General features: G+C 38.2%; 1 protein-coding gene across 1 annotated transcript in view; it reads right to left on the reverse strand.

Moving 5' to 3' along the window:
- Positions 1–6,832: 6,832 nt before the first annotated feature.
- Positions 6,833–13,489, reverse strand: part of LOC150085362 (growth/differentiation factor 8-like) — a 66,494-nt gene continuing 59,837 nt past the window's right edge. The window contains exon 4 of the mRNA XM_090373174.1: positions 6,833–7,495. Within this exon, the coding sequence (XP_090229300.1) occupies positions 7,112–7,495 (384 nt within the window). The 3' untranslated portion in view covers positions 6,833–7,111. The remainder of the gene's footprint in view (positions 7,496–13,489) is intronic.

Below are 13,489 nucleotides of genomic sequence, written 5' to 3' on the forward strand. Positions count from 1 at the left end.
TGATGAAGCTCTAACATCAGCTTTTTTGTATTTTCTTATCTGTAAATGCTGCTTTGCACTATTTCCGATACTAAAATTAGCTGAACATTTCTCACACCTGACATAACTTTTCGCACTAGATTTTTTTAATGAAAGGAAACTCTTCCTGCAATTTTTCGTTGAAAACACATTTTCTTTTAGGTGCCATGTGGCGACTAAAAAATAAAAATTAATTTAATCAAATCTAATCAAATCTCGTGATAAGAGTTTCATGAGATTTGATTAAATTTATCACATTCCAAAAGTACCTAATTATACATTGGCAGCACTATTATCCCAAATCCTAATTGTTTAAGCCTTGTATGCATTTTTTACAATAGCAAAAGTGGAATAGATATTTTCAGCAACAGTTAACTAGCGCGAAAGCCTTTTCCATGCGAAGCATACTCGGTACATTCGGTCTTCCCCAAAACCCTCGCGTTATAACGGTTATACTATAAAACACTCGCGTTATAACGGTTATACTATAAAACACTAACGCATTTTAAGTGAGCCCTGACGTTATAAGAAGTAAGTATTAGAAAAAGATTTCATGTAATAAGACCGTGTATTAAATGATTCCATTCGTACAATAAACATTAAATGATGGAACAAAAATAAAGGAAAAAAGTAGGTTTTCGAAAAATAAATAAATCTAAAGGATAGGTTCTTGAAATAAAGTACTGTCCTTTATAATAAAGGACGTATGGTCACCGTATCTATATATGAACTAGTTATCAAATTAAAGAAACAGATTGTTGACTATATAACCTACGAAGGTAATAAAGTAACTAAATCAGCTTCGAATTATGTTTTAGATAAATGGGTCGATATGGAGACAATTACAACAGACAGTTATTCCAGCAAAGTGGTATTTTGGGGATTTCAGTCCAGTGAAGTCGCAAAATACATTGCGACTTCATTGGACCTACCTCCTCCTCCAAGGTCGAAGTGACGGCTAGAGCAGACCTTAACACCGTCATTGGAAGCAAGCCGATGCTAAACAGGCCCAAGAAGAGAAGTAATGAGCATACTTCATCGACTGTGGCGCAAGATAAAACCACTTGCGTTCAGGCAGTGGGTTCAGTTCAAAAAGTTACAGACAGAGTCCTGAGAAAGACAGTGGAGAAAGCATCACTGTCCCCCCATATGGCACTGGCACATTGCCGTCCCGGGGTGGTCTACAGTTTCCTGGGATAATAAATTGATAATAATAATATGGCTACCAAAATGTAAGGGCAAGACCGTCCAGCACAACCAACTGGAAGTGCTTCCTGCTCAACTGCACCATTGCCCGCTCAAGAAGAAAGAAGAGCCAACACATGAGGTGTAGCATCAAAATGGATACGTTCATCGTGAAAACATTCTATAAAGTAACTAAGCTAGAGATCGATATGACAATGTACAGCACGAGACTACATACTAAGTGGTTGGAATAATTGCCGACTGTTGAGGTCACCGAACAGAGAAGAGCAAACCAGAGAAGGACCATTGTCTCCAAGAATCTGATAACTCCTGCAATCCTGGAAAATATCAAGATAGATCTGAGCAAACTACAAAGAATAAGGACAACATGGAACCAGAGGAGGAAGAACAAAAAAGAAATGCAATTTAGAGCAGCTGAAATGGAAACAGACGTAGCCATGATATCCAGAATAGAATACGAGTAGAAGAACGCCCTAACAGAATTCGAGAGCATAAACCTTGCAAAGACCCACACCGTACCAAAGTAGAGATCCAAGAGAATCCTGTGGTAAGTCACAGACCACCTCAGTCAGCAAATAATACCACGTTACCTGAACAACAATGGAGCGACTCTGGAGGCCATCCACACAGCCGTGTACTGTACTGCTGTAGCGGCCACCAGGATCAATGGAAGAGATACAATAGACCAGCAGCAGACGAAACGAAAAAAAAAAAAAAAAAAAAAAAAAGGAACCGCCAGCTTGAGAAAGAAGGCTTCAGTAGAAGATCGACGAAACAAGAGTGAAGACAAGTAAATTTACTCAGTACCAACGGGATAATAGGGGTAAGAAGTTGACTGGAAAAGTAGTTAGCATCATTAAGAAAGACACCATCCATGGAAAACACGAGACTAAAAATCAGAGAATGTGAGGATACTTAGACACACTGAAGCAGAACCTCCTCGCACTCAGCAAGAAACTACACGGATGCAAAGAGAGATCCCAGAGGAAAACAGACAACCGAATCTTTGATGAAAACCCAAGTTCATTCTACAGGAGTATCGGATATTTCTTATCTTAGCTCATAAACCTCACTTGAACTTGGTGCTTCCGGGCAATAGCTCATCTGCACTTACAACTCTTCACTATTTACAATCACAATACTTGTGCCTTAGCCACTCACTCCACCTTACACAGTTAACTATAGTGAGAGTGTTAGCCCCCTGCTCCGAGGAGGCGGCACTCCACTATCTAGATCTTATTTTCCTTTTCACTCTTATTTAGTACGTTAATATGTAACAAGCTCAACTCTGTTAAATCTTTCAATTGTATAATATAAAAACTATTTACAAATAAATATTAAAATTCAACTCTTTGTACATATACAAAATAAATAAATAATCAACATAATAACTGTACATGTATATACAATAAATAGCTAAATAATAAAACTCTCAATCACCAACTCAATTGAATATCGTACTCTGAATTCAGTACATAATCTGAATATTATCATTATCTACTATAAACCCTAAGAGCCTCTTCCTCCTCAAGAAAATGACAGTCGAGATCAGAAAAACTGTTATAACTTTGTTCACTGCTAAAGCTCATGAAGCTCAATGCTTTCAGTGCTATTATTTAAATTTTGCCTAAAATCATCATAGAGGAGGCAATGCCTCATTATATGTTCTGTATCACATTTCTGGAAACATAATTGAGGGTCTCCTGAAGCCCTATTTCACACAGCGTAGACTTTAATCCATGCTGCAACATCCACCATCCATGCTGCCAACGGGGTAATAGGAGTAAGAAGTTGATTGGAAAAGTTCAGATCATCTTTAAGAAAGACAACAACCACGGCAAACACGAGACAAAAAATCGGAGAATAGAGGGAAGACACTAAAGCAGAACCTCCTCGTACTCAGCAAGAGACTACGCCGATTCAAATTGAGCTCCCAGAGAAAAACAAACAACCGAATCTTCGATGAAAACCAAAGTGCCTTCTACAGGATTATCAGACAGGACGAGAAAGAAGGTCAAAAGACGAGGAGAGGAAGATCGAGGAGTTCCGGGACAACATGGAGCAGTGAAGTATAATATAACAACCGAGGCCCCTTGGTTAGAAGTAGAACGGGAGAAAACCAAGGACATAAAAGAAATGGCAAGTGGGAGATTCCGAGGAATGATTACAGCATACGATCAGGAAACTCCACAACTGTCGAACTCCAGGAATAGATAATATCCACAATTACTGGTACAAGAAGTTCACTTGTATGCACATGCACCTTGCAGAGCAAAGCAGTTCATCCGAGTGATGTCATCCAGAGCCAGTACCAGAGTGTCTTACTTTTTTCACATACCTGAAGGGTTAAGGAGCAAGATACAAGAAACCCGACGAAATCCAGTCTGATGACCTGTCTCACAACAATGTACAAGATCCTGACCAGCTGCATAATCAAGAAGATATCAGGTCACTTGGAGAGTCAGAACATCATTCCTGAGCAGAAGAAGGGATGCAAACGGATGAGCGAAGGGTGCAAGATGTAAGTAACCATTAATGTAGAAGTTACGGAGCAAGCTTACGAGAAGCACCGAAACCTGTACACGGCCTACGTCGACTATTACAAAGTCTCATAAAGGCCTCCGTATGCCTCATAGCTGGCTAACAGAGATGCTGAAGATCTATAAAGTCAATCAGACAGTGACAAACTTCATAGAAGCAACAATGGCGAAATGGAGTACCACCATCAAGATCGAGAACATCCCAATCAGACCGTTTCCCATCAGGTGAAGAATCCTTCAGAGAGCAGCCCTAAGCTCACTGTGGTTCTGTCTAGCCCTCAACACTACCTATCATGCTGAACAATAGCAAGTACAGGTATACCCTCAAAGAAGGAAGAAACAACCAGTACACCCTCTCCCACTTGATGTACATGGATGACATCAGTCTCTACGGGGTAATCGAGAAACAACATCAACAACTACTCCAAATCACCAAAGAATTCAGCAGTGATATCAGGATGGAATTTGGACTAGAGAAATGCAAGACCCACAGATCAGGGAAAGTAGTCCGCCGAAACTACCAGCTGCGGACTGGTAAGGAGGCCGAAGCCATGACAGGGGGAGAGACCTACAAATACCTTGGAATTATGCAGGCTCATCAGTTAGAGCACAAGGAGATGAAGGCCTGCCTGACCGAAAAATACCATCAGAGACTCAGAAGCCTACTAAAAGCAAAGCCGAACAGAGGGAACATAGTACAGGCCTTAAACATCTATGAAGTCCCAATACTAACATACTCCTTCGGGATCATAGAATGGACTTACACTGATTTGGAGGAGATCATGAGAGAGACAAGGACGCTGATGACCAAGAGCCGCTAACACAACCCAAAGTTGGCCGTGCAGAAACTGACCATAGTTCGGAAAGGAGGAGGAATGGGTTTGACAGACCTGTCAGGCAACAGAAGAAAGAGATTGAGAACCGAAAGATTACTTCTATAAAAACACTACGCCACTCTACCAGGCCATAAGGAAGATAGGCAAGCGGCATAACCCACTCAACCTAAGCGAGTATAACCTCTCGCCCAGACGGAAGAAAGGTTGAAAGATGGGTAAAGAAGACACTCTATGGCAGACATTACAATGACCTTCAATCAAGACATAGGTTAAATGGCTTTCAATGCATGGTTCACGAGCGAGACTGAAGGATTCGTGCTCGTCATCCAAGACCAGATAATCAACACCTGGAACTATAGGAAATACACCCGGAATGACAGATGACACATGTCAACAATGTCGTTTGTCCTCAGAAACGATCCAACATGTCACCGCAAGATGCAGGGTGATCACCTAGACTAAGTACACTCATTGACATGACCAGGTTGCGAGGATAATGCATCAGAGACTGGCGAGCAGATCAAGAAAGTGTACCGTATTACAAGTACGAGCCCCGGGGCTGTACTAGGGACCCAACCCCACAGGCTATACTGGAACCGCGCCATAATAGCTGACAAGATGGTCTTGCATAACAGACCTGATATAACAAGAAGCGAAAGCTACCTATATGACATAGCGGTGTCCAACGCTGTCAATCACCGGAAAACCTACCAGGAAAAGATCAGGAATTACAGAAACCTTAAACATTAAAGAGATGTGGCATATGGAACAAGTAACGACCATCCCTATCACCGTGCCAACCAGCGGCGTGGTGCGAAATATCGACACAAGTCTAGCAACAATAGGCCTCCCAAAGACACCTAGAAGCAACTCCAGAAACTCGCAATCCTGAATACCTGGATTTTCGTCCAGCAAAACATCCAAATCAACTATAGAACACACGCAATTAGCAGACATAAGACACACAGCACGTCATATGAATTTAAATATTCGGGTGGCCTAATATAATAGTTTGGGTTTAAACACCTGGATAGTCAGAGAGTTTCTCGACCAACAGTAATAGCCGGACATAACAACCACCCTGTGCACTTGGTACCAATACCCGTCATGGGGTGGATCCCAACCCCCCATGAGGAAAAAATAATAATATAACTTGCAGCACAATTGTTATCAACTGTATATTGCAGATTGCAGAATCTATAAGAGTATGCTAATGATATGAAATGTGTCTATGAAAAATTCTAGTGTTTAATATTTATTCACTGTCATTCTTGTCTTCGAAAATTCATCTTAATAGATGAACTTTGCGTTTACCTAGTTATGTAATCGACCGTAATTTAAGCCAAAACTTGGATGGTTCTCCAATGAAATATATAATTACGTGATCATTGTAATATTCAGTCAAGCTGTTCTCCATTTTGTGTTCTGCAATTAAGACAAAAAATATAACATGCGATTGTGACTTTTGCGGAGAGTCAATTGATTATGCGTGCTTGTAAGTGTAACACTGCTTTGAAAGAAAGAGTCAATACACGTTTATAGTTATTTTATTGTGAAATTTATTTCTTTAAGCTTGTGATGATAAAACTGAAAGTGACGACACCTTCCGTGCCAATAAAATGAAAGAAATGCCATTAAAATATGTGGCAGTCGTACAAATGAGATCTCTGTACACAACGATTTCACCTATCACAATAAAAGCGTGTATACTAAACAATAAAGAGCAATCACGTATCAAATTTTATCACAGATCATCATGATCGTCGTCAAGCGTATCTTACTTGGCAACTTCTTGTAAAGGCACACTTGAGATCATTTGGTATCAGTCATAGGAAATTTACGATTTAAATCACAGACTGGTTAGCAGTCCTCCGACTTTATTCTTAACTAAAGTTGGTCATTGTTCATAATGATTGTTCAACCAAAGTAAACGGTCATATTTCCCCATGGAATGCATTCACTACAACCACTCTGATTCTACCAACTTTCAGTCAACGGTGAAGAAAGAAAGAAAGAAAGTCGCGGATATAAAACAACCATGGACCGAAAACATTTTGATATCAGAAATCTTTAAGTTCTCTTTGCTTTTGATGAAACTCACAAAGAAAGGCTGAGATTATGTAAAAATGCAATTCATTTAACAAAAAAAAAAAAAAAAAAAAAACATTTCGAATATGTAGTACCACAACGCTTAACAAATCCTTGTGTGCGTTTAACATTTAATGAGTGGCTATTTATATTATTAAATGCAGTTACTTTGTGTGTAATGGACATATTTATCGGTGAAAATAATTAGTAAGCCGTGCTGTTTAACTAAACGTTAAAAACGGTAATGCAATTTTTATATATTCAGCCAAATATGAGCGCACGGTGATTAGAGGAGACAACCCTTCTCAAAACCTTTTCCAACTGTCATGCTGAAATCACTGATGGATTTAATGATTGTTAAGTAATTCAAGGCCTGAAATCTTCGCGCTGTACCTGAGGAAAGAATGCTGTTCAAATGAGCACCTAAGAACAACCACAGCGATCCACTACCATTCCCGGAAGCATTCCATATATGATATTAAAGTCTTCGTCAAAATAGAGCATTGATATAGAAGACATTTTCCTTGGAGCACAACAGGGTCCTGCTGAACCCTGAGGGTTGGCTTGCTGTACCAGATGCGTATGAGGATATTTTTGCAAGAATACATAAGGGCATTCTCCGCTACAGTAGTTTGCTTCGTAACGCTTGGGCGCGATGATCCAGTCCCATCCAAACTCTTCAAAATCGACTGTTAATGGATATCTACAGCATCGGACTTCATTGGAATTCTCTTCGCAATTTAAACCAATCATTCTTCGACTTCTGTGATGTCTCTTTTTTTGAACTCTGACGTCAATGAACGGTGTCTGCAATAAAAATAAAAATTAGAAAGCATTTAAACACGCAATTAAAGGAATTAATTGCATTCATTGTACAACTGTTTTAGAAAATCATTAATATTTATAGTGCTATCAGATGTTACCTAATTTATATAGTAAACTAGCATTATATATATAACAGACTGGTTTATTAAAATATAAGTAAAAAGGATAAATAACAAAAATATATAAAAATCTAAAATTTTAAAAGTTAAAGTAAGCTATGTTATGTTTAACAAGAAATGGGAAAAATATTTACAATAAACTCATGTAATAATCATCAGAGAGGTCAGCAGTTCACATGTGGCCTAGCTATAAATTCAGATTAAGATTTATAGCTAAACATTTCGCGGCGAGTCATTCAAGAATCTGTGCGCAGTCAGTGTCGTATCTGTGTGTGAGCTGTCAGTGTCGTATTAGAGGTCTGTGTTCCAAACATAACTATCTCACTGCCCAGATCAGAAGGCTTCTTAATATGCGAACTATTCTGTCATGGTTAACTGCTGGGAAGGGTAAGCGGGCGTGTAGTTAGCTGACGATGAATTTGGTGCTGCCAACCTTCTTTGTGGTTCCTGGGAAGCCAACCTAGTTTGCTTCCCAGAAACAACAGTAGCTTACTTCAGTGACCCCATTAGTCCCAGTACGGCACTAACCGATAAATAGCAAACATTTCGTACAATTTTCGAAAGTTTCACTCACCCAGGAGAAAATGCCGCATGTGTTCAACTTTATCTGATTTTGGTGTTCCTTAGCTTGTGCTAAAAAGCACTTAAATTGGATAAACACCATTGATTAAGATATGTGTTGTATTACTGTATGAATGCTGTTTCCTTATAAAAGCACAACGAGATAGCATTCTTCAGAAAAAAACTTTAGAACTTGCAAAAGAGCATAGTCGCTGAGTAGACAACAGGATTGGAACATACATACAACAATAAACCTTCAGTTCCTGAATTGGAAACCTTTAGTTCATAAGTAAAATAAATAAATAAATACAAGTATTATAGTTCCATCTCACTTTAAAATAATATGCACTATCTTTCTGCCGCATCTATTGGGGGAAAAAACACTTCTTAGGAAAAAGAAATTTTTAATGTCGAGTGTTATTCGTAAGCTTCAATAGCACCAGCAACCTTCTGAGGAACCCTTTCTACAAGTATTGGAATGTGGAGTCTGGAATCTTGCTCCGGTTTTCCCATAGGGAACTTGAACCATACGTCGTTCTCTGTTTGAACTAGTAGCTTACTTCGAGAGGGGGGGGGGGGCATTATGAACTATTTGGAATAACTGAAAGAAAAAAGCCTCTTGTTTCTGCTTTCTCGCAGAATTTCCCAAAGCTTCACTTGCACACAATTTGAATACAGGGAAATCATGGAATACTTTAATAATTAAACATGCAACGAATATACCATTAGGAAACTACAGCAACAGGAGGAGGATTCAGAGATGGGCGAATAAGAAGCAGCCCAGTTTAACAGAACAGAAAATATGGCCTGGGAGAGTTGACTAATCAAAAGTACTGAAGCCTACAACAGTAAGTTGGTCTATATGATTAACAAAGAAAAGTTTAGAAACGTTGATAAAGCTGATTATGAGAAATGACTGGTTGAGAGAACAAAGAACGGATACAATAAATTTTTAAGTGCGTGAAAATACAAAGAATTTCGGAACAAGTCACATCGAACTCTTAAGTAATGGATACCGTAAGGCGTTGATAATCGAACTGATGTTGCTGGAGAATTGAAAAGGCACTTCGCATCGATATTTACAGTCGAAAACATCGGTCTTCACGGCGAAGAAAACTGTGCGCGTCAACCTGAGTAGTACGAAATTAGGGATTTGAAATTATAGAAAATTATTTTTTTGAGAAGCTTTGACCCTGATGATTTTGAGGGAGTCGGAGAGTGCATTCAAACATTAATATCAATTATTTAAATCATCATTGGAATTAGGGGAGTGAATCTGGCCTATACCCTCGTCTAGGCAAGAATGCAGGTGGTCCAGCCAGTCTGGTTCGACAAACAGTTGAGACCGAAGGACTTGTCTTTCAAAATCATATGATGGCGGTATGCAGCATAAAAAGAGGGGATGGCTAACCCCCTCGTGGCAGTGACGTGAACTAGCCAGCATCATGTGAATCTTATACCTGGAAATAAAAATGTCATCATAAGCCACTAGTTAGCGGGACAAACGTGTATTCACTACTGTTTCACGTAATATTAGGTCTAATGAAGAATTTGAGATTCTTCAATAGACCTAATCTTCTTAGCAACCTGCTGCTAGCAGGTTGCTAAGAAGCCGGTCACACAACATGACACCACACTTAAGTATGCACCCTACATAACACTAACAGCTGACTTAGCAATGTTCATGCTTGTTCACAATTCGATGGATTTGTGGGAAATCCCTGGTACCGCTTAGACAAGTAACTGTATGTGAAAGCTTCATAGCTTTCACATACAGTGAAAGCTATTCTTCATTAGACCTAATCTTATGTGATCCAGTAGTGAATACATGTTTGTCCCGCTAACTAGTGGCTTATGATGATATTTTTCTTTCCAGGTACAAGATTCACATGATGATGCCAAATTTTAATTTCCTATGAATGATTTTGACTCGGCTGTCCCATTCGCACGAAAAGCAACAATATTTTGTACAGCTAAATTGCAGACATAAAAGGATACGGATAACTTTGAAATCTGAGATATGCCACTTTTTATTTATTGTACTGTACTTTTCTTAAGAGAAGTTCGTGTTCTCATAGGATTCTTTCACGTGGACAGCATTACCGATTAGTAGATGAATGAATGTGTCCGTTGTGGATAGCACAGCTTTTAAATTAAATTTCGAAGGGTCGGTCAAAAGTCGCCATTCTTCTGGTTCGAGTTCTTTACCAAGAGCATCAAGCAGTCCATCATGGAATACCTTTATTGGCAAATTGAATATCCCATATCAAGATATACAGAAAGCGGGTTTTTTTTTTTTTTTTTCATTTACGAAATACAGATATAGTTTTACCGTTTTGTATCCTTTTATTGTATCCATTCTTTCAATCTAGCTTCCAAATGCTCTGCCTGTAATTTAGGTGTATTTAAATCACTAACAGGATCCTTTAATTCCCTTTGTGTTATAAGATGAGACTTGTTTAGTCTGGGCATTCGTATTCTGATTCAGAGCTCGTATGGACTGTTCCAAAATTATCATCCATATTTTCCAGTGACCAAGTTTCTGGAGGAACAGGAACAAGTAATTCATCACTGTGACAGCTGGTCTGATGGCTGACAAGATATCCTGATACTCATTTTTTTCTTCCTTTCCCGACAGTCAATTTGAGTTATGCAAAAATAGCAGTTATTCGCATGATTGGTTAGCTCCCTCCCCACCATGGGAGCAACGAACCGCATTAACACTTTACGTTTATTTTTTGACCAATCTCTGAGACGCTAGGAACAATTAGTGTAGCGTATATGAGGAATCCACTTCTTCACCTGATCACCTAATTGGCAAATAAAAATTTCATGTGCTTTCTTTAATAGGGGCTTTATAGACTGTGGGATAATTCACATAATTCATGTTTTAATTCACGAGATAACAAAAGCTATCTGGTGAATTAACGCATTGACATTTTAAAAGCACGTTCAACTACAATTGACTTAAACTATAAAAAGAGCACGATTTATATTAATATGTATTAATATTATATTAATATTATAATATTAAAATTATAATAATAAAATTAATATTATATTAATATGTAACAACGTTGTTACATACTTATAACAGTCGCCCTAGCCGAAATGTCAAATGCGAAGGTGCAGTAATACTTGTATTTGAATTTATCCTAGTTCAAGCCACGTGGCTACATACAATGCTATTCTTCTACTCTCTCTGTCCTTGTAAACTCCTCGGACCCTTTGTAGCCTGGGAGGTTTGCTCTATATATATCCATCCGGCATACAGGAAGCAGGTAAGGGTAGACTACCCTAGAACCTCCGGAAAATGACCATTGCAGCAAGATCTAGAAAACCCTTGACTCCAGAACTTCTCCGCCAGTTGAATTAATATTACCAACTGAGAGTGATAGCAAAACGGTTTGCGCATTCGAAATCACTGTTCAAAAATATAGTACGTCCATCATATTTCCTTTGAAAAAAAATTTTTTTTCATTATTTCGATCTAATTATTAGCAATGGATACCCATCGGGTTTCTCGGTTTTGGTTTTGTGATTCATACGCGAAGCAGTAATATAATGTAATGTATTCACCAAAACTAAACAAACTTCTAGATTGTGATGCTTGCAAAGAAGATTGGCACAGCGGAGTCCCCACTTAGCCGAGTAGTGAGTACGAGTGTGCAACAATGACACACGTTTGAGTGAACCGTGTGTCATTGTTGTCACAAGCTCGCGCGACTTCTAAATACGTTTAATAATTGTATTTATTTTCAAAAATAATTGTAATATCCTCTAACTTAGTGGTCGTGCCGGAGTATAAACAAGAACATAACATTCTTTCATTTGTTTGCGCTTGAAAAGCGAATGGATCAGGATGTGGTGGTTCAAAACGAAAACACAGTTCAATGTCTGTTATGAATAGGTTGATTCAGGTCAGGGCCGCTGCGTACGTGAAGCTTGTGCAACCAAGCTAAGCGGGAGGGGAGGGAACTGCATCCGAAGTTTAATGGTGTACAGAAAAAAATAATAATAATAAAATAAATAAATAAAATTTAGAAAAATTAAAGGCATGATTGATTATTCTCGTATTTGTTTGTATTTTACTACACTATAATAGTAAAAACTTGCCGGTTCATTACATTATCATCTAAAATTTGTTTTCGGCCGTAAATCATAAGAAACAATGGTAAACATTCTGTCAAAATACATTTTTTTGTGTTGTTAAATGCTAGAACATAGCTGTAGTCCCCCCCCCCTTCAATTCTAAAATGTATTTTGTTATATGTTCATTGATCATTACGAAATGTATTAAAATAAGTGTCTACAATTATTTATTATTATTTGAGGTGGTGGGTGATAAGATTTTGCAGAAAGGCTCCCCATAGGCACGCAGCGCTCTTGGTTGCGTTGAAAGTCGACAGCGGACTTCAGTGAAGCCGATTGTGTAATGATTTCGGGATTAGTGCAGTTGTACATTCGTACAATGTATTTTTAAGAGGAAATAATTTTATTTGTACTATATTTAGCTTTTGCAATATGATAGTCTCCCGTATACTACAAAGGATTTTAATTTCTCTCGATGTAATATACACTTGTACAAGTGTTCTCTAATTAATTTCTGTTTAGAAATACAGTATGTGCTTCCCAAATCCAGCAAATTCGAAGATCCAATAAGAATCGAGTCACAAAGTTTCCGGATTTGGGAGATTCCAGTGTATGTGAACAGCAGAAAATAAAACCGAAACCTTATTACGGTTTTATTTGTTTGGAAGAATACATACATTATCAAGCTTGTGCAATAAATAACTATATTCAATAATATACACTATTGTGTTGTAATTGAAGTTGGGAAATGGAATGTTAAAATTTTAATTCTTTTACAAACAGTTGTTGATAAAGCCTTGTTAAACGTCGACATTGCCAATTTGGAAAAATCGCTTTAAAAAAAAAAAAAAAAAAAAACTACTAAACTGCTCCTGTAGAGCATCCTGGATTCCTATTTCGGAAGTAGGGGCTCGGCATCAATGCAGCTGTTTTGATCTAGAAAAAAAATACAGTTTTTTCTGGGTTTATCCCCTTTTGATAGAGTCCCTCTGAAGGGAGGAGACTACCTGGTTCGGGGTGCACTCGGTAGCCCCCTGTAGTACCTCTGAACTATTCCCTAAATCATGTGTTCGTATATAAAATAAGAAATCAAAACAGAAAGGCGAACTCCACGAACTGATGAACTGCATACTTATGTTCTATAAATTGAATTTATAACGAGTTGAAACTTTTAAAATAAGATTCTGCGCGAATTGTGTAAACC

The sequence above is a fragment of the Mastigoproctus giganteus genome, chromosome 5, assembly GCF_048544385.1.
Source record: "Mastigoproctus giganteus isolate SK-2022 chromosome 5, ASM4854438v1, whole genome shotgun sequence".
Lineage (NCBI taxonomy): Eukaryota > Metazoa > Arthropoda > Arachnida > Uropygi > Thelyphonidae > Mastigoproctus > Mastigoproctus giganteus.